This window comes from Amblyomma maculatum, chromosome 1, assembly GCF_055883805.1.
Source record: "Amblyomma maculatum isolate TAMU_Amacu chromosome 1, ASM5588380v1, whole genome shotgun sequence".
In the NCBI taxonomy this organism is placed as follows: domain Eukaryota; kingdom Metazoa; phylum Arthropoda; class Arachnida; order Ixodida; family Ixodidae; genus Amblyomma; species Amblyomma maculatum.
Genome location: NC_139344.1, coordinates 72523801 through 72545370, shown reverse-complemented (window position 1 = coordinate 72545370; position 21570 = coordinate 72523801). Strand labels below are relative to the sequence as shown.

The following is a 21570-nucleotide window of genomic DNA, read 5'->3' as shown; positions in this document are numbered from 1 at the left end:
AAGCTGTAGACGCGATAGCGCCTTTAACACGGCGTGTTCATTCCGCGAATTCTTGCCGTTAAGAGACGCAGAGTTTTGCAATGTGATTAACGCCTTTAGTTTGCTTTGTTTGGAGGAACGGAAGGTGCTGTATCTGCCTCACTTCTCGGTGAAAGGCGAACTTTAAAATGAAAGGCATAAAACCGAAGGTAGAGCTGCCCAAATTTTTAACTGGCGTGCGCATGACGACCTCCTTTTCTATGCTCCTGCGCCTTAATAAGGACAATACTTGCCAGATGATCAAAATTACGCAAGAGCTTGGTGAGCCATTTCTTATACTTGACTTTTCGCAGGTTAGCTGCTCTGTAACGCTCAGAATCACAGAAAGTACTGCCGTCACGAATGTCAGTTAAGATTTCGGCAGCTGTACATATGTCGTTGGTTCCAATCTCTGTCGCAAACTAACCTTCAACATGACTAGCAGATGGATGCTAAATGTGACGCGAAAAGGGTATGACACCACCCTGAAAGCTGTATAAGGAACCGATTTTATCAAGATTTTAATATAAATCAGAGCATATATTTTTCCACGAGTTGCGAGTTTCGGCGACGACCATGGCAATGGCGATGCCTTTTCGGCCGAACGAGCTGTATGCGCTTCAGGTAAAATCAAATATGTGCATAATTTTGTTGCTGAACACAACCAGCACCTCTTTCTCTCTTTTCTTTTAATCCACCTTCCTTCGAAGCTTCCCAAGCTTCCCCTTAAGGTGTGGTTCAGGATTCTACCAAGAAGCGTGACAGATACTGTGCCTTTTCTTTCCTTTAAGCAGCTTAGGAATTACGTTTGCAGAACGGCCCGTGACAGTTCGTTATGCAGTCGGAGTGGCTCCACTATAAGCCTGAAACAGGCTGTGCACTGCCAGAGCATTACTCCCACAAACAAAATAAAAGTATCTGCAGTTTCATTACAATTTAGAAGCAGTTTTGCAGTCATGACGTCACCCCATAGAAACTACGACACACCTGCAGCTTGCAGTTCCTAACTGGGGAGAGTAAACATGGAGAGGGACCCAAACGCAGCCAGAAAAAAAAACGGTGGCGAAGGTGGCACAAAAGGCGTCCCCTCTCTGAAAGCGACGGTGCAGGACATGATGGGACAGAATGCTGCACGAGCGCCCCATCGTGACATGTGCCCAAACTAATCAAACCGCTGTCTAAGGGGCACGAACACACACACGAACACACAAACGCTGGTAGAGAGGGTAAGTAGGGTTACAGTAGGGTGCAAGTTTTCTAAGAGGGGGTAAGTGAATAGGGACCTGCTTCCAGCAGGTGCAAAGTTACCCCCAAGGCCCTCTAAAGGGGGTAAATGACCATGCTATGCCCTTTTTACCCCTTTCGCACACCCTTTTTTCTTAGAGCCGCATATGTGCGGAGCGGGTCTAAAAAGCAACCGTACAGCGGCCCTGACGGCGACGCGACGCAGCAGGCCGCACCCAGTGCGCTTCCATCGAGCGGCCGTGGTAGGACATACATAACATAAATCATTAAAAGAGTGTCGCGCCGCATCCCAGACCTTGGATTGCTTAACCTGGGCAACATACCCACAGCACGAGCCCCTTTCGCTGCTACATGTTCAATGTGATCCCTCCATGCTAGATGGTCATCGTAAATCACCCCTGGATACTTCAAAGACTTAACTTGAGGAATCATTTCCTGCTTAAATGTTACAGAAAGATTTACCGGATCCTGAATTTGGAAAACAAGGAAAGCGCATTTTTTAAAGTTTAATGAAAATCTTAAGTTACATAACCAATTCTGAAGGAAGCTTAGGTACGATTGCAGGCGCCTGTTGAGGGATTGATTGTCAGGTGCAGCCGTAAAGAACGCGATGTCATCCGCATAGACATACGTGCGAACGTCTTGATGAGTGGGAATTGAACTCATTAAAATGTTAAAGAGCACGGGCGAGATGAACTGCCCCTTAAGGAACACCTCTGGTTTGGTGATATCTGCCAGAATGCACACCATTCAATGAACAGTAAAATTGTCTGTTTTGTAGGAATGTAGATATCCACTCAATTAAATATTGTGGAAAACGTAGAGTTTCTAATCTGTGTAATAAAATTCGGGGCTCTACACTATCATGAGCCTTCTCTATATCGAGAGTCACCAATGCAGCATGCATTTGTTTGCGCCGCGCAAGAAGAATTCGACTCTCAAGGTCGGTATGCGCATTCCATATGGAAAATTTTGCGCGAAATAAGATTTGACAGGGACTAAGAATATGTTTTTGTTCCAAAAACTTGGTAGCCCGTTGGAGAACGACCCTTTCAATTAATTTTACCAAGTTTGATGTTAATAATATTGGTCTAATATTGCCCAAAGTATAGCCACCACCATTATGTTTCACTAAAGGAATCCCTTTGGCTAGTGTCCAGTCACCATGGTATCCAAGAATGAATAATTGAGTAATTTACCAACTCTAACAAGGAATTTGGAGATACCTCAAAGAGGATCTTAAACATTTTTGACGTTACTCCATCAGGGCCAGGCGCAGCAGCTCGCAATGTGATTACAATCGAAGAAAGCTGCGAAAATGTAATTTTAGGGACATCCTTAACCGTATCTACTGGGCCTACAAACATAGGGGATTTGGAAAGTGTTGACAAAAAACGCTTTTTTAAACCTTTAGCGATGCTTTCTACTGTTTTGAGAGCTTCTTTAGGAGTCGAAACACATGAGGGCAAATTTTCTGAGGCAGGAATCTTTTTCCGTGATTTTAAAAACCTGAAAAGTGCACGTCGGTTATTAGATTGTGAAAGGTAATTGAAATGCCCAGTATCATAATTATCTTTCGCTTGTGCGACTGTGCGTTTAAATGTAGCTGCAAAAAATTTATAATCATGACAATATTTGGGGCACTGGTTGTGAAGGAGCCTCTTCTAGCAGCCTTTCTTCTTCTATAGTCACGCAAACAATCTGCATTCCACCATTTTGTTGATGTATTGCCTTTTGTTGCACGCACTAAGAATTCACACTTCTTACGACAGGATGCAATAGCCTGGAATAATGTTTGCGATTTTAACTCTTGCGTAGCCTCAACCACTGACTCAAGAGACCAAATCAAAAATGAGTGAAACTGGTTATAATTAACGTATGATCTCAACTGAAATATCGGCGGAGTTAAACGGCAGTTAACCTCAAAAACAATAGGTATATGGTCGCTAGAGGTGCCACCATCAACTGTCGACCAATTGAGTATAGAAACACTAGTGCTGGAAAAGGTTAAATCTATCGCAGATTGACATGTGAGCACGTACAAAAGTTGGTAAGCCAGAATTCATGCAGTTAAGGTTACTGTTTGAAAGCCAATTCCACAGACGCTTGCCGCAGGGATCCGTCTTGTAACCCCACGCAACATGGTGCGAATTAAAATCTCCAGCCAAAATAACCGAATTTTGACAAAAAACTAGTAAGTGGTCTAGAGATCTGGTGTCCTAAACACCATGAGGGAAATAAACATTCGCTAATGTAAACGGACTGAACTCTCGAATTTCAAAATCTGAAGCCAATTAAAGAAGAGATCTACAGTTCCACTGAAGAACTTTTAACGTTCCTATGGTTATGTAATCCGGGCAGCAGCAACAGCCTGCCCCAAAATGGTTTCCTTCGATTTAGAGCCTAGCCGTTGCTTTTTTGATTTTGCCTGTGGGCGAGGCGATGACGGGTTTGACAACGGGGATCCACTGCGCTTTAGGACTCGCGTATCTCCCATATCTGCATCATGAGCCACGTCTGACTTGTCGGATTTTGCATAGGTGATGCGGAAAGAGATTCGTTTTGCGAGCAAGACATTGTAACTAAAGAGTGCTGCACTGATAATGAATGCCCAGGTGCCGTAGGAGAAACCGTAGCAGTTTGCATAACCTGAGAAATGTGAGCTGCCAGAACGTTGGATATGAACTCTGTGACTTTTGTCACAATCCTATCCCCCATTTTGGTCATGGTTGGTTCCACAGCAGTTATTATATGGCTTTAGACATCGAGGAATCTAATGATGCTCCAGAACGGGCTGACACACCTGGATACCCATGGGCTCTCTCTTTAATTTCTTGAATTGCCTCACGCCTCGAGCAGCGTTTTCGGCCAATAATCTCCAGAATTTGCATTTCATGCACTCTAGAAGGACATTCCAAAGAATTTGCTGAGTGAAGTTTGCCACAAAGACAACATTTGACATTTTGATCAGAGCATAAATGTGATTTATGGGCATCGCCGCATTTGCAACATCGCAAAGTGGACTTGCAACCGCCAGCAGTATGGCCATAACGCCAGCAGTTGTTGCACTGCAGAGGCTTTGATGGTAGGAGATCTACTCGGAATATTAAAGGCCACGCTTTAATCTCTGATGGACAGACTTTGCCTGCAAAGGTAGCAATTACCGATTCTGTCGGCACACGAACATTATTGACCTCCCTGCTACAGCGATAGACCGCAACAACGCCTGCCGCGGAAAGAAGGTCAAGGGTTTCTTCTGGACTTAATAAGGAATCCACACCTCGGACTAGACCTTTTCTGCAGGCCAGGTGCGAAGGGATAAAACTTCTTATCTCATAAGATGCAAAAGTAGAGCAGTTTAACAGATCCTTTATACATGACAGGTCTGGTGAACGGCAAAGAATCCCGACGCGACCAAATTGGCACACCTCGGCTATTCCTTCGTAGAAGGAAGTGGTTTCCTGAAGGGCAGCTCGAACAGCTCCTGGGTTGTTCATTTTAATGGTGCCACCATCCTTAGGAACTAGTGCCACAGGGATGTTGCGGACACCGGAGCTCTGAAAAGGCTCCAAGGGCAGATCATCGGTCAGAAGGGAAGCCGACCAAAGGAAGCGCCCTTGGCCGGGGGACTGCGTCGACATTACCTTAAATTGACAATGTCACCGCGTGCGTTAGTCAACAGAGAACAAAAGACGCAAAGGGAAAGCCAAAACCAGGACCAGCAACCCAATACTTAGCCGATCAGCGTGTGAGCAGGCCACGGACACCTTCAGCTTCACCGAATTAATTACGCCGAATTACGCCGGGACTCTCGCAGGTTTCGGTAAGTGACGAATCTTGCGTCACTTTTTTTTTTCCTGATCTCGGAAGGGCTCACGATTCAAGCATTTCTGATGCAGGACGTTCTTGTCCTTTCTCGGCGTTTTATTTATTTAATACTTTAACATTGATATAATTAAGATTAGTACCGTGTAATTTTCAGAAGCTGCATGGATACACAACAATTGTAACATATCTTATATGTGTCAACAAAGAAAGGTGACAGAAAAGAAGCAGAAGTTAAAAAAAAAAGAAACAATGTGGCACACAAAGAGCAGATGGGCTCTCCGAATGACACTTTTTCAAAACCGAATCGGATATGGATCGGGCAGCTTTGACGCCGAACTGAATATGAATAGCGTGCTGGAAAACGAAACTAATATGCCTATAAATGTGTGATACTCATGTGCATATTCGTACAGAATAATATACAATCTTCTCACCCAGAAGGCCAACGATGCTTTAGGTGCCTAGCTGCCGTGCCTTAATAATGTCTGCTATCATCACAGCTTCAACAGCGTGAAAAAATGAAGCGCTAGCAACGTCACTGCTTTTCTGCCTTATAGTTTAAGTGTTTATATCTGTAGCTGTCAATATATGTAACACTGATGGCAAGAGCCCCAAGTCAGTTTATCAACTCTACAACCATCATGTTCGAAAAATTACCTTTCGTTATTGAAGGCGGCAGGTTATAAGTATAGCGCTTCATATATGAGAGGCGCACAAGAATGCGTACGAGCCATGACCTCCGAGGGAATGCATAAAATCAGTGCGCAGTGCCGCGTCCTGCAATCTCAAAGGCTATTTGCGAAAACGCCATTATTTGAGTGCACCCCTTCGCGGCCATTAACTCTTCAATCCGCGCAGACCAATTACGCTGAATGCGCCCTTTCTTCGATAGAGTCGTTGAAAAAAACCACAGTGCATCGACATTTGCGCTTGTTATCTATTATTCGAAAAGTGTTCTAGAAAGTTAATGCCACCGTAATTACTCGAATATAACGCGATGTGTTTTCGTGATTTTTGGATCTCAAACTCTACCCTTGCGTTATAATCGAATACTGCGATACGGTTGGCCTAAAGCGGCGCCGGGGTGCAGCCATATCGAATCCGATACCACTCGGTTTCGGTTTCCGCGGTTTGACAATGTTACGTTGGCAACGTGGGTATCAGAGAAGCCATTTCAGCCAAATCCCAATCCATCCAAAGTCAAAAACGTTGTGATTTTGCTTGTAGGATCAGAATTCTCGCCTCTATGGTGCACTTGTCGCATCTTTCACCATGAATTAGTGCGGTAACATCTGTTATCGCATTTCGCGCGATGGCAACGTGCCGTGCACAGTACGACGCTCGCTTCAAAGGAAAGCTATTCTTATAGCAGAAGAAATCGGAAATTCTATGGCAGCTCGATGGCTAGACGTTAACTAATTATACCATACATGGGTGACTGATGCAGCGGGAAGCGATTTTTAAATACGAGGCTGAACGCAAAGGCTTTTGACGACTTTGTCTGAGAGGACAAGAGTGAAAAGGAAGACTCGGTTTCCGACAACTCAGCCTCCGACGACGATGACGAATGAGCGTTTTTGATGAGACTGTAAAGACCTCAACCATCACTGTCAGTGAACATGATCTGCTCAAATTTCTCATCTCAGTTCAAAAGAATATAATCTAAGAAACTGTAATCCCCGCCTGGTCCTGGCGAATCCCATTTGTGGGTGTGCGCAAGTTTTATGAAGGCAACAGCCACCAAAATGTATTTTAAAGGTACATTTTCAAGTGCTTATCTCGCGTTACATTTTTGTTTTTATTTTTTCACAATGGGCAATATGCAAAGTTGCACCTCGCGTTACATATGCGGCCGCGCGTCATTCTAGTGAATACGACATATCCCATTCATTTCTAATTAGTTTGGACTGGTACTAGTGAATTCGTAAAAACTGCCCGAGTAGAAGAATTACTCATTTGAGAGTCGAGAATAGCGAACATTCACACAATTTCAGCGCTGCCACAAGTCAAAGACAATATATATATATATATATATATATATATATATATATATATATATATATATATATATATATATATATATATATATATATATAGGCAGATCAATTAAGGGGAAATGAGGGTGCTCGTTATAATACTTGAAGGAAAGAAGCCAACAGTCGGCGAGGCCAAGGAAAGCGTAGGTTATGTTACTCTATGTCTTTTTTTTTTTTTTAATGTTTACTTGGATAATCAAAGAAATTAGTAATGTAATCTTGTTTAGGGGAAGATAATTAAACACAAAGTAGCAGAAAAAACAACGTGCCGATGGTGGGATCCGAACCCACGATCTCCGAATATCGCGTCCGGTGCTCTTCCAACTGAGCTACATCGGCCGCTGTCTCCCCTGCTACTTGCTTGGGTATTTACGTTGTCTGTATACGAACCTTGAGAGTGTTCACCAGCGCCACCCTCAGCCATAGCGGCGGACGTAGAACGTCCTTTGTTACCGCCAGCGTCACGTAGAACGTGACGCTGGCGTTACCGACGCTGGCGTTACCGGCGCTGGTGTTACCGCCAGCGTCACGTTCTACGTGACGCTGGCGGTAACAAAGGACGTTCTACGTCCGCCGCTATGGCTGAGGGTGGCGCTGGTGAACACTCTCAAGGTTCGTATACAGACAACGTAAATACCCAAGCAAGTAGCAGGGGAGACAGCGGCCGATGTAGCTCAGTTGGAAGAGCACCGGACGCGATATTCGGAGGTCGTGGGTTCGGATCCCACCATCGGCACGTTGTTTTTTCTGCTACTTTGTGTTTAATTATCTTCCCCTAAACAAGATTACATTACTAATTTCTTTGATTATCCAAGTAAACATTAAAAAAAAGACATAGAGTAACATACCCTACGCTTTCCTTGGCCTCGCCGACTGTTGGCTTCTTTCCTTCATATATATATATATATATATATAAAGATAAGAGGCGTAGGAATTGTATCACTTTACAGCGGGCACCTCAACCGCGCCTTGAGTTTTAGTGGTCGTACTGAATGATAAAAACTCAAGGTCATGGCCTTACGGTGTGACACCAAGGTGGTCAGCTAGGTTACTTCAAGCGGTTCGATGTTTTGGGGAAATGACGGCACGGTATATTTGTGCACATTTGTCTTGTGGCTCCTTGAAAATCAATGGCTAGCCCACGCTGACACTGTTGCTGCGTTATAGAAAAAACACTTGTCACATTTTTCTTTGCACAAATGAACTGCATAAGAATAGTTTCTCCGCCTGTCACTGAATGTGAAATGAAGGTCAAATTTAGGCCCACGCGAAGCCCGGCTCTACCTAGAATTCGGAACATAGAGTTCAAAGGTTTCAAAATGCTCAGAATGAAAAGACAATGCTTAATGATGCCAATTCAGAAATTTTAGAGCGGGAATTGAACCATTATAATTGCAATTATTTTAAAAAATCAAGAATTGTAAAAAGAAGTTTCATAGGTTGTGGGTATCCTACTTCCTGGGCGACGCGGAGCGCACAGACGCTGCCGCTTGTTAGCTCCTTGGAGATTTGCGGGGTCACTGCTATAGGGAGGGGGCAGCATTAACACTGCTGAACCCTCCCGAAGGGAGCTGCTCCGAGAACTTCTTTCACTGAACCTTCTCTTCTTTTCTTTCCGTGGTGGTCTCGCCTCCCGTATGGCCCACCTCCCTGTCACATATTGGGCTCTTGTATCGACGCGATCGCTACGCGCGGGAAACGAACGGAGAGCCCGCCACCGACTCGGGGAGCAGCAGGTGCGTGCGTTTTCCGCTCCAGGTGCCCCGTCCTTGGCTGGGGGCCGCGGATTGTGAACGAGAGGACCCTGCATGCTTGCTCGAGTTCAGCATGCCCGAAAAGTGTCCGGCGCTCGCCTGTAGCCACCATAGCTTGTGCTGCGCCGACGCTTCCGAGACGGGAGGGCCTGATTTGGAACGGCTCTCCGTTACCACCGCTCAGTGCCAGTGGCGACGCGCGTTGACCCATTGACATGCGACCCGTGCCAGGGAGGTGTGCTCTACGCATCCTTTATCTTCGTCATGTGTCGCGCGTTTTGGCCCCTTGGTTGGCCGCGCGGCCTGTGATCGCCCTTAGCTTTGTCGCGAACGCCTCGGTAGCTTTTGCATTGTGCGCACGCGACGCTGCTCTCGGGTTCTGCGGCTGGGCTATAGGCGGTCGGGTTGGGTTTTAGTGCAGTGTTTGTAATGCAGCGTTCTGTATAATAAACATTGTGCTTATAACTTGTTCTCTGCTTCCTTCGTAGCCTCGGCGCACTCAGGCCCGAAACCACGGTAAGTGGGGGAGGTTTCATACTGGTACTATAACAGCACATAATTTCAAAGTAATCCCACAAGGTGTCAAAATCCTCAGAACTAAAATAGAATGCTGGATGTTGCTAATTTAAGAAATTAACGTATTTGCTCGATTCATTATTTGATATATTTGAAAAACGAAAAATTCGAGAAGGGTTTCAAGGTGTCAGAATGCTGAGAATGATGCTTGCCGAAGAAAAATCTAAAATCTGTGTGTATACACTTAAATAATTGACATTATTAAAAATTTTAAATTTTAAAATTTAAATAAAATTTCAATTATTAAAAGTTTAAATTTTGTAAAAGGTGTTTGAAGTTGTGAGGAAGGAGTGCCGGCATAAGCGGGCAAATCCCACGAGGGGGGGACGAAGGGATGTGTTCGCGTGTAGGAGTGCGGATCTTGGAGGCCGAGTGGTGTGCGTGTGTGGAGGGGCGGACCTCGGAGGCCGAGTGGGCAGTTGCCGGGAAGCGAACGAGATGGCGCGGAGCATACAGATGGGTGGTGAAGAAGGGACTCGGAGGCGGGACTGCGCGGGAAGTGGAGCATCGGGTGCGTCGGGATAGAGGGGTGTTGGAGGGATAACGGTGTTGTGGTCGAACATGACAGGTGGGGGCTCGTCCGGGATGAACATAGATATTGTCACGTAGTGGTGACGAGGTCGACGACACAAATGAAGGGGTCGATGATTGCACTAAAGAAACTCTTTATTGGGCTGATTTGCGCCCGCAAAAGAACTAAGCAACTCGGCGGCGGCGATAGAAACAAACGTGCTCGTCGATCGTCGAACAATGAATGCCCATCACACTCGTCAGCGCTCAATTTAAAGGCTGGACAGAACAATCTAGATAACGTCGCAAACAGCTACCAGCACGGGCTGGAACATTGTGGAAAGACACCCGAGTGGCCGGAACCTTTGAGACAGATCTCGGTGCATCTTGCGCTACAACGAAACTGATAAAGGTGTGACTCGCGACATCGAGCGTTAACAAACAAAGATTACGGAACTGATACGCGGTCCAGAATCAGAGTGATAAGCCTGTATGCCGGCGGCTGTTAAAAAACAACAAATACAGTTTTGAAGGTTTCGCGGCATTACTCCCCCCTTAAAAAAAACATCGCCTCGATGTTCCAAAACAAAGAAACTTAAACATAAACACTGCAAAGTTTAAACACCACAGATTCTTTAACGCGCGTAATATGGCTTCAGTCGTACAACATGTACAATTTCTGGTCGTTCGCGTCGCCGTTGTGATGCTGACGGTTCGTCGGGAATGACTTCATAGTCCAGTGGTCCAACGCGGCGAATGATTTTGTACGGCCAAAATTATCGACGCAACAACTTTTCACTTAATCCGCGACGGCGAATTGGTGTCCAAACCCACACTTGGTCTCCTGGATTGTACTCTGCGTGGCGTCGTCGTAAATTGTATCGTCGGCTGTCGGTGCGCTGTTGGTCTTTAATACGCAGCCGTGCGAGCCGTCGGGCTTCCTCTGCACGCTGCAGGTAGGCGGCGACGTCAAGGTTGTCCTCGCTGGTTACGTGCGGCCGCATTGCGTCGAGCGTCGTCATGGGCTCCCTGCCGTACACAAGCTTAAACGGGGTCGCTCTGGTCGTCTCCTGGACTGCCGTGTTATACGCGAAGATCACGTACGGCAAGATGGCGTCCCAGGTCTTGTGTTCAGCGTCGACGTACATGGCGGTAATGTCCGCGATAGTTTTATTCAGGCGCTCCGTAAGGCCATTGGTCTGGGGATGGTACGCAGTTGTTCGTCGATGGCTTGTATGACTATTCAAGGATGGCTTCCGTCGACTCTGCCGTAAACGCCGTTCCTCTGTCCGTGATGAGCACTTCTGGGGCGCCATGTCGCAAGAGAATTTGTTCGACAAAAAATTTGGCGACTTCTGCCGCGGTACCTTTTGGTAGTGCTCTTGCTTCGGCGTAACGGGTAAGGTAGTCAGTGGCCACGATGATCCACTTGTTACCCATAGACGAAGATGGAAAGGGGCCGTGGAGATCCATCCTAATTTGTTGAAAGGGCAGGATTGGTGGCGGAATCGGGTTTAATAGTCCTGCTGGTCTGATCGGCGGCGTCTTGTGTCGTTGGCACTCATGACACGTCTTCGCGTAGTGGGCAACTTCGGCAGGCAGTCGCGGCCAGTAATACTTTTCCTGGATTCGACGCAACGTGCGCGCAAATCCGAGATAGCCTGCTGTGCGCTCATCGTGCAACGCCTGCAGAATTTCCTGCCGGAGGTTTTTAGGCACTACAAGAAGCTGCGCGGTCTTGTTGGTTGCACAGTTCTTTTTCACTAGGAGGTCATTGCTTAACGCGAACGATGATAAATGTCACCTGAACACACTAGGAGGGGAAGTGGTCTTTCCTTCTAAGTAATCGGCTAGCGCTTTCAGCTCAGGGTCTGATCGCTGTTGTTCTGCGAAACTGCTGGCGCTTACCGGTTTTAAAAAGGCGTCGTCGTCATCGTCCTTCGGGGGAGCGTCGACGGGAGCGCGTGATAAGCAGTCTGCGTCGGAATGCCTCCGGCCCGACTTATAGACTACAGTCAAGTCAAATGCTTGAAGTCGTAGGCTCCATCTGGCAAGGCGGCCGGAGGGATCTTTCTTTCAAATTAGCCAGCCAGCAGAGCGCATGATGGTCGCTAACAACCTTGAATGGTCGGCCGTATAGGTATCGACGAAACTTAGAAGTAGCCCAGATGATCGCAAGGCACTCCTTCTCGGTCGTCGAGTAATTGACTTCGGCTTTTGTGAGGGACCTGCTAGCGTAGGCGATTACTTTTTCCTGTCCGGCACTCTTCTGCACGAGAATGGCTCCTAGGCCCACACTGCTCGCGTCGGTGTGAATTTCGGTCTCGGCGTTTCATCAAAGTGGCCAAGTATAGGAGGGCATTGCAGGCGGCGCTTAAGTTCGTCGAAGGCTGCTCCTTGCGGCGTTTCCCATTTAAAAGGTACGTCAGCCTTTGTAAGCTGCGTCAACGGTTCGGCGATCCGCGAAACGTTTCTGACAAATCGTGGATAATAAGCGCACAGCCCAAGGAATCGGCGCACAGCTTTCTTGTCGGCAGGCGGTGGGAATTGTGCGATTGCAGCTGTTTTCTCCGGGTCTGGGTGAATACCGTCCTTGCTAACGATGTGACCTAGGAACCGGAGTTCTTCGTAGGCGAAGTGACACTTCTCTGCATTTAGTGTTAGTCCCGATGACGTGATGGCTTCCAGCACTGTCTGTAGTCGTTTTAGGCGGTCTTCAAAGTTTGACGAGAAGACAACAACGTCGTCCAAATATACCAAACAAATTTGCCACTTCAAGCCTGCCAGGACTGTGTCGATTACTCATTGAAATGTGGCTGGTGCGGAGCAGAGGCCAAATGGCATCACCTTAAACTCAAAAAGACCGTCCGGTGTGATGAATGCGGTCTTCTCGCGATCTCTTTCGTCAACCTCAATTTGCCAATATCCGCTTTTCAGGTCCATCGATGAGAAGTACCGTGCATTGCAGAGCCGGTCGAGAGTGTCGTCGATGCGGGGAAGCGGGTAGACATCCTTCTTCATTATGCTATTCAAGCGGCGGTAATCAACGCAGAAGCGAAGTGTGCCGTCTTTCTTCTTCACCAAAACGACTGGTGTCGCCCAGGGGCTGTTCGATGGCTGGATTATGTCATCACGCCGCATTTCCTCAACTTGATCACGAATGGCCTGGCATTCTCGCGGCGGTACACGATAAGGGGTTTGGCGCAGAGGTCGGGCGTGTTCGTCCGTTATTATGCGGTGCTTGGCCAGTGGTGTTTGTCGTACCTTCGATGACGTTGAGAAGCACTCCCCGTAGCTTCGAAGCAGACTGAGAATCTGGTCTTTCCTGTGGTGGGTCAATGCAGGGTTGATGTCAAATGTGGGCTGACGGAATACGTCTGGTGCGTCTTCCAGCGTTTGGTCGTGGAGGGCGAATACATCTTTGAGGTCCGCTAATTCGTCGAGAAAAGCGATCGTCATACCCTTGTTGAGATGCCGGTATTCTTCGGTGAAGTTTGTTACCAGAACCTGAGCTTGACCTCTCCGGAATTTCGCGATGCCTCTTGCGATGCCGACACCTCGTTCTAAGAGTAATTGGATATTTCCTTCGACGATGCCTTCAGCGGTTTAGATGTTTGCGCTATCTACGCAGACTGCGATGCTTGATCGGGGCGGTACGGTCAATTCTTCATTGAGGACGTTTAGAGCGATTTGTTGCGTCGACGTCGTCTTAGCAGGAATGGCTTTGTCTGCAGAGAGCTTGATGAGCTTGGATCGCAGGTCGATGATAGCCCTATGTTCATTTAGGAAGTCCATGCCTAAAATCACGTCGCGGGAGCACTGCTGCAAGACCACAAAGCTGGTGGGGTAAGTACGCCCATTTACGGTTATTCTTGCAGTGCATCGTCCCGATGGTGTAATCAGGTTGCCACCTGCGGTGCGAATCAGCGGGCCATCCCAAGCTGTGGTAACTTTTCTGAGCTGAGAGGCTAACGGTCCACTAATGGCTGAATAGTCGACTCCGGTGTCTACTAGGGCAGTGACTCTGCGACCGTCAATATCAACTTCAAGGTCACTTGTTCGCGTCCTCCCATTGCGCGTGGGACTTAGTATCTGATCTCGGCTCCGTCGTTTCTTCAGGTCATGGCCGGGGCATACCGTTGTTACTTCGCTGGGCGGCGCTGTCTGCTTGCAGTCTGGTCGTATTGTCGTCGATGGCGTCGTGTGGAGCGGCGGTGAAATGGCTGCGTCGTCGTTAATGGTCGTCGGCGGCGGAGGATGTTCGTCTTTTCGCCGTTGAGCAACCTCACCTCCAAAGTTTGCTCTGTTTAGTTTTCCCTGCGCGGGCTTGGGGACCTTCCGGGCATACTCTCATCACAGGTACGGCCTGGCGACGCAAAGCGGGTCCTGTACGGCGATGGAGATCTGAACCGACGGCTTGGTGGCGCAATCTCACCGCTACGCAGATAGTTGTCAATTTCTTGTGGTCGTTCACCTGGGCGTGGTCGTGGAGCGTAGACTGCAAATCCGCGGAGACCGATTCGTCGGTACGGGCAGTGACGCAGAATGTGTCCGGCCCCACCGCAGTGGAAGCATAATGGCCGGTTGTTTGCTGTCCTCTAGGCGCCGCACTTCCTGGGGCTTGGGGGTCGTTGGTAGGCTTGGCGGGCGGCCAAGGGGCGGTTTTCAGGAACAGGACAGTAGCGGCGAGGGCTCGGAAAGTCATCACGTCGGGGCGCAGGGCGACGTAATGCACCAGCGTAGTTCATTGCTATTGCCTCTTCCGCTGGAACAGTCGCAGCCGTCGCTTGAGGAACACCCAGCGCCTGCTGGACTTCTTCACGGACGAAGTCCGCGAGCGTCGCCACCTGGGGTTGTTGCGATGATGGTATCAATCGGCGGAGCTCCTCTCGCACGATCTTCTGGATGAGGTCCCGAAGGTTCCTTCCACTTGCAGATGCGCTGGGGTAGTGGCTTGAGTAGTCTCGCTGAAGTGGTCGCTCTTAGTGGCTTATCCGGGTGTACAATGTCTTCTCGATGGCAGACGCTTCCGTTTCAAATTCCGGCACAGTTTTTGGCGGATTTCGGGCAAGATTTGCAAAAAGCGATTCTTTGACGCCTCGCATTAAAAATTTGACTCTCTCACCTTCAGTCATGTTAGGGTCGGCGCGCCGAATGAGGCGCATCATCTCTTCAACGTATGCCAGGACAGGCTCGTTAGGAAGTTGAAGTCTTGACTGAAGGAGGGCCTGGGCTCTTTCCTTTCGGACGACGCTTGAAAAGGCAGTCAAAAACGCTTCCTTGAAAATGTGCCAATCCTTAATAGCTGCCTCATGATTTTCGAACCAAACTCGGGCATGTCCTTGAAGAACAATGTAGACCTGCCCGAGTTTCGCAGCGTCGTTCCTGCCGTTGAATTCTGTCACATGGTCGAAAAGGCCCATCCAGTCTCCAGCATCTTCATCCGGTCGTCCATGGAAGCAGGGGGGCTCACGGGGTTGGACGACAACAACCGGTGCTGTAGGCTGGGCCATTGTCAGCGTCGATGGCTTCCGAGATCAAATGGGGTCAGGCAGCAGACCGTGTTCGGGTTGTAGGCATTGAAGTCGGCGGCTGGCTCGGTGATCTGTAGGCTGGTCTTCCAGGGCGACAGGAACACGGCTTGGGTCTTCGCTTGAAGGATCAAAGGCAGCACCTCCACCAGATGTCACGTAGTGGTGACGAGGTCGACGACACAAATGAAGGGGTCGATGATTGCACTAAAGAAACTCTTTATTTGGGCTGACTTGCGCCCACAAAAGAACTAAGCAACTCGGCGGCGGCGATAGAAACAAACGTGCTCGTCGATCGTCGAACAAAGAATGCCCATCACACTCGTCAACGCTCAATTTAAAGGTTGCACCGAACAATCTAGATAACATCGCAAACAGCTACCAGCACGGGCTGGAACATTGTGGAAAGACACCCGAGTGGCCGGCACCTTCGAGACAGATCTCGGTGCATCTTGCGCTACAACAAAACTGATAAATGTGTGACTCGCGACATCGAGCATTAACAAAGAAAGATTACGGAACTGATACGCGGTCCAGAATCAGAGTGATAAGCCTGTATGCCGGCGGTTGTTAAAAATAACAAATACAGTTTTGAAGGTTTCGCGGCAATATGGACGAGGAGTCTGTGAATGTGCCCGAAGAGCTTGCATCGTCTGCTGGGGCAAACCAACGGGTCTATTATGCAGCGCGAGCACATTGCGGCGGCGGTACGACGAAGACTAGCGGCGGTGGCTGCGCCGGCAGGTTCAGTGACGACGGTAAAGACGATGGTGGCTCTCCGATTGCCCGAAGAAGTGCGTACATCAAAACTACAGCAAGTAGATATAGAATGCGCTGGAGTGCCGACAACGGGGATCATAGCGGTAGCGAAATTACGGTAGTCAGGCAAAGTCTCGTGCCTGACGAGTTTCAGGAGCCTTGCGGCAAGATAAATCTTGTGTCAGCATTTGGCGAAACAGTAGAGGCAAAACTAGTAACCCTTGCGGTCGGTGTGAGGTGGCGACCGTCAGTTATAGCACAGCCGTTGGCTGCAAACCTCGTATGCGCACTTACCAGCAAGCTCGCGGAGGGAGTAGACTGCCTGCTTTCACGTGAGGATTGGGAGCTGCTAGTTCAGTCCGGCAGCAGTGACGGATTGTATGTCTCGAGTGGAGCTCATGGCAAGAGACTGCCGGCACAGCTAGTGCATGCTTCATGGTGGGCGAGCAAACCTCCGATTCATCCCCAACGAGCGATGGAGCTCCTTTAAGTGCAAGCCAGATGCGCTCAATGCGTATCCCCTTGGATACACCGGGTCGTCAGCTAGTTAATCCCTAAATTCTTGAAGTTTCGAGTCATTCTGCTGATTCTGTTTCAGCTTTTCTTCATCAGAAACTGAAATAAAAGCTGTGGTCCTTACTTCAGAGACTGCTTCTGAGCGCACCCGACTCAAGGCATCCGCGTTTGCGTGCACTTTTCCCGCTCTATGCTCTATTTCAAAGTCATAGCCTTGAAGCTGAAGGTTCCAGCGTGCCAGTGGCAGGCTAGGATCTCTGACGTTCATAAGCCACTTAAGCGGTTGGCAGTCTGTCCCTATTTTAAACTTGCGACTATACAAGTAACAGCGAAAGTGGCTGACCGCCCAAACAACAGGCAAGCATTCTTTTTCTGTTGCGCTATAATTTTGTTCCGCCTTATTTAGCTGACGACTTGCGAAAGCCACCGGATGTTCCTTTGTTCTAACCTTTGCGACAGTACTGCTCCAACCGTGCTCTATGACGCATCGGTATGAAGGATAAACTCTTTCCTAAAGTCAGGGTACTTGAGTATTGCCGCTTCAACGAGCTTTCTTTTCAGATTCTCGAAAGCAGCCTGTGCTTCGGCCGTCCATTCGAAATGTGTGTGCTTTGCTGTTAGCAATGTCAGTGAATTAGCCATTGGAGCAAAGTTCGCGATGTGACTTCGATAATTTTCTACTAAGGCCAGAAACTCTTGCACCTGTCTGACACAGCTTGGGTTGTGAAAGCGAAGAACCGCCTCAACTTTCTCCTCATCTGGTTGCACGCCGTTGGCAGACACTACATGACCGAGGGACTTTCGCCATCAAAAATTGACACTTCCTCGGCTTCAACTTCAGCCCGGCGCCTTTCAGTCTCCTCAGCACTGCCTCAATATATACCATATGCTGCTCAATCGTAGAGCTATAGATAATTGTGCCATCCATGTGCATGTGACATATGTGGCCAGTCAACCCCTCTAGCACAACGTCGGCGGTTCACTGCAGGACAGCAGGACTGTTTACTGATCCCACGGGCATTTTCGTCCACTGATAATGACCACTGGTCGTGTTAAACGCCGTTTTTTCTTTATTATAAGGATCCATCTCGATTCGCCAGAAGCCAGAGACCAAGTGCACAACCAAGAAGTACTTGGCCGATCCCAACTGTGGCAAGGTCTCTTAGATGTTTGGCAGAGGATACGGGTCCACTCTGGTGACACTGTTTAGTTTCCTGGAGTCAACTACAAAACGGAATGACACATCTGGCGTTTCAACCAATAGTGCAGGCGTACCCCATGGGGACTTGGAATGTTCTATGATTATGGCTTTCAGCATATCTTGCACTTGCTTGGCCATCTCCTCGCGCTGCGCATACGGAATGCGGTAGGCCCTTTGATACACAGGACATGCGCCCCGTGGTCTATGTGTTGTTTGATTGTCCCACATTGCCCGAGGTTAAAGTTGCCTCAAGAAAACATTTCAGTGTATGCCTTAATTGACTTCCTCAGTTGGGCCAAGTCCTCCTCGGGTATGTGAGACACATCAAAGATAGACATGATCTCATCATTTTTCAATGGCTGGCAATGATCTGTGACCGCAAGTACTTTTTCGTCCTGTGGTTCTTCCACAGCGCACAGATATGTAACAATATTCATATTTCGGGGAAAAATTATTTCCTCTTTAGTGAAGTTTCCAAGGCGGACGGGAACGCGGCATCTTTCGTCTGGCTTTACTAGAGTCGCGGACCCTATCAATCTATGTGCCAAAACAGTATCAACCTCGACGACGCCAATCTGGTCTATTCGCGTACGGGATTCGCCAGCTTTGCCCAGCAAACAATTTGCGACAAGGCCGGTACAGTGCAAGGGCACGTCAGCCTCACGGATATGCGTTCGGGCGCATCATCTAGGACAGCTAGCGCTTGAGGGACCGCTCTCATGGATTTAGCTCACCAATTTTTAATAGGAATTCGGCACTCTTGTAGATCCAAGACCCCTTCAGTTGTTAAAATATTAATTTTCTGGGCCGATATGATGTCCTGTCCGATTATATGTCTACTGGGATTGCGGGCCCATCCGCAATCACAGAACAGTCATGAAAAAAAGTTCTGTTTCCTAAGGAAATTTGCAAAGAAATACAGCCGTGGACGTCGATCTTACCCCCAGTGATGCTCACAAAGCGCCCATGCGAGCTTACCACGCTAGTAATTTTCTCAGGGCATCACTCTTGCAATCGCTTGAAAGCCCGTTCAGAAATGAGCGAAATGCGAGAGCCCGTGTGAACTAACATTTCAGCTTCACTCCCGCTTATGCAGCACTGTACTATCGGACCAGTTTCCTTCGAATATCGTACCACTGTAAGAGGACCTCCAGAGATCGCGGTACCCTTGTTTTGTACACTCTCTATCTCACAGTCTACAGCGGATCTACTCACCGAAACCTCCCAGTTCCTTTTCTTTAGCCCCTTCCGACCCGCAGTCAGAGGGGCGACCTACTCGTTTTTTGGAATGGACTGTTTCGCGGAGTGTACACGCTCAGCGCAATTACGAGTAAAGTGACTAATTCGACCGCACACGAAGCATGCCCAACGTGAATAACACCGCCCATATGGAAGAAAGAAGCCAACAGTCGGCGAGGCCAAGGAAAGCGTTGGGGATAGTAATTTCTGTGACCATCCAAGTAAACATTAAAAAAAAAGACATAAAGTACCATCCCCAATGCTTTCCTTGGCCTTGCCGACTGTTGGCTTCTTTCCTTCATGTATTATAACGAGCACCCTCACTTCCCCTTAATTGATCTGCTTACCGCCCATATGGAGCACTCGATGACTGTGGTGCAGTGAGCAACCTCTCAATGTTCTCTATTTTTTTTAGTTGATAATTATTGCCTCAGGGCATCAGTAGGATATGAGATGAAGGATGAATGAATGATTAAATGAATGGAAAAAGGTTGGCTGATTTTATGAAGTCCAGAAGTGAGCGATGATGAGGTCCCTGCGTCCAAGTGACGTATGAGGCAGGATTGGTTGCTGAAAGGCCAGCTATGCTCAAGTGCCGGATTCGTGTTGGTTTGAGTGCTGGGCAGTCCCACAGCAAGTGGTGGATGTCGGCCTTGGCATCTTCGTTTTTACAGATCGGGCATCCTGGGCGAGGATATAAGTGTTGGAAGTGTGACCACTAAATATCGACTAAAAAAATTGTTTCATTTCTTCTATCTCTTTGCGAAACGAGCTTTCTTCCTTGTCGACGACTCGTATCTCAGACATGCCGCCACTGCGGAGTTCGTTTATTCCTCGTTTACAGCGCAGGCGACCGCATCGTCAAACATTAACGGATCACGTGACATGACAAACCGCCGCACACTGCCCCTCAGCCCATTCACAAACTGCAATCTCATTTGATCCTGTAGCAATTCTTTCTTCATTTTGCATTTCTCGTCATTTACTTCAAGTTCATCAGCCATTGTTGCCTGCGCTAGCTTTTGTACTCGCGTTGCGAAGGATCGGAAGTCTTCGCTAGGAACCTGTCGCGCACCCATACACCGCTGCATGCACAATCTCAACAGCTCCGTGTCAAACAACTCGATCATAACCTCTTTGAACTTGGAAAATGTCGCCTCCCTGGCCGCTGCATCATGCCACACAAACTCTTTGGCAGCGCCTGCCATCTTACACTTACAGAGACACAGCACATGACTATCGGCGCAAAAAGCGATGCTGACAACTTGCTCTACGGTATTAAGAAATTCGCGAACAGGTTCGGTACCATCAAACATAGGGATCAAATGGCTAAACGCTAGTACACTCGACCCACGTGCCGTGACCGGATCTTCAGCTTTTGCGTTCATTTCAATGCCAGTCTAGCCAGTCGGTCGGATTCCATGTATCCTTCCTACTCTCCGTGGCAAAGAGATCCGTTTAAGAGCAATGCCAGACCCGAAAATACCGCTGGCACCATTGTAATGTCCAGGTCATAGGGCTCTTTTCGGGGTGGAGAGCAGCAATCACATACGAAATAGGGCCAGTAACAGATATAATCAGAAACTGATGCCACTGCTCACCCGACGGTCTTGAGGTTGCGCCTGGACGCCACTGCGATGATCCGGTGCTTGAGGTGGGAGATGATGGTCATAGCCGCAGGCAGCGCTGATGATGACGGTGTACACGGCGAGCTCAATAGACGCGCCGCCAGGACTAGTGAGACGTCTTCGTATCTTCAGGCAGTCATCCCTCGGGATACGAGGCTGGGTTGACCAGCTCTAGAGCGCCTCTCATTCATCTCTGTCCCATTCCTTCTGTTGCTTTCCTTGTCACCTCGGGTCCTTTCTTCCCGTTCCCGGAACCCTTGCCATCCTCGCAACAGCGCACGTGTAGCCGTCATTAGCGCGTCGTCCCCGCATTCCAGCGTGTCGTTGAGCGACCCTTCTATTATCCGGTGTTCGGACAAAAGGTGACACGAGCAGGGTAAATTGTGGAGAGCTCGGTGGTTCGCGGAACGTCACGCAACCCCTATCCCAAGCTCCGGCACAGGCAATTTAGCCATCACAAAAGGCAGAATTCTTACCGAGTCGGTGCGCGAGTCGCACCGCTCGTGCATGCCAACAGGTGTCGGCCTTACTGCGCTCGGGTTAGTAACGACGAGGTAGTCTTTGACGAAGACTCAGATTTCGGAGCGATCGAGTGCACGCCTCGCCCCTCCTCTGCGCACCCAGGTTCCACTTCGGTCGAACGCGAGAAACTGGCACATTTGGGCTGTCAGAAGCGCACTGAAATCTCGAGACTATTCGGCGGGTATTCTGATCATTCACCAAGACCCC

At 48.6% G+C, this 21570-nt stretch overlaps 1 protein-coding gene across 1 annotated transcript in view; it reads right to left on the bottom strand.

The window, feature by feature from the left end:
- Positions 1 to 4010: 4010 nt before the first annotated feature.
- Positions 4011 to 21570, bottom strand: part of LOC146202786 (uncharacterized) — a 53679-nt gene continuing 36119 nt past the window's right edge. Inside the window, exon 3 of the mRNA XM_084602041.1 lies at positions 4011 to 4820. Within this exon, the coding sequence (XP_084458167.1) occupies positions 4011 to 4820 (810 nt within the window). The remainder of the gene's footprint in view (positions 4821 to 21570) is intronic.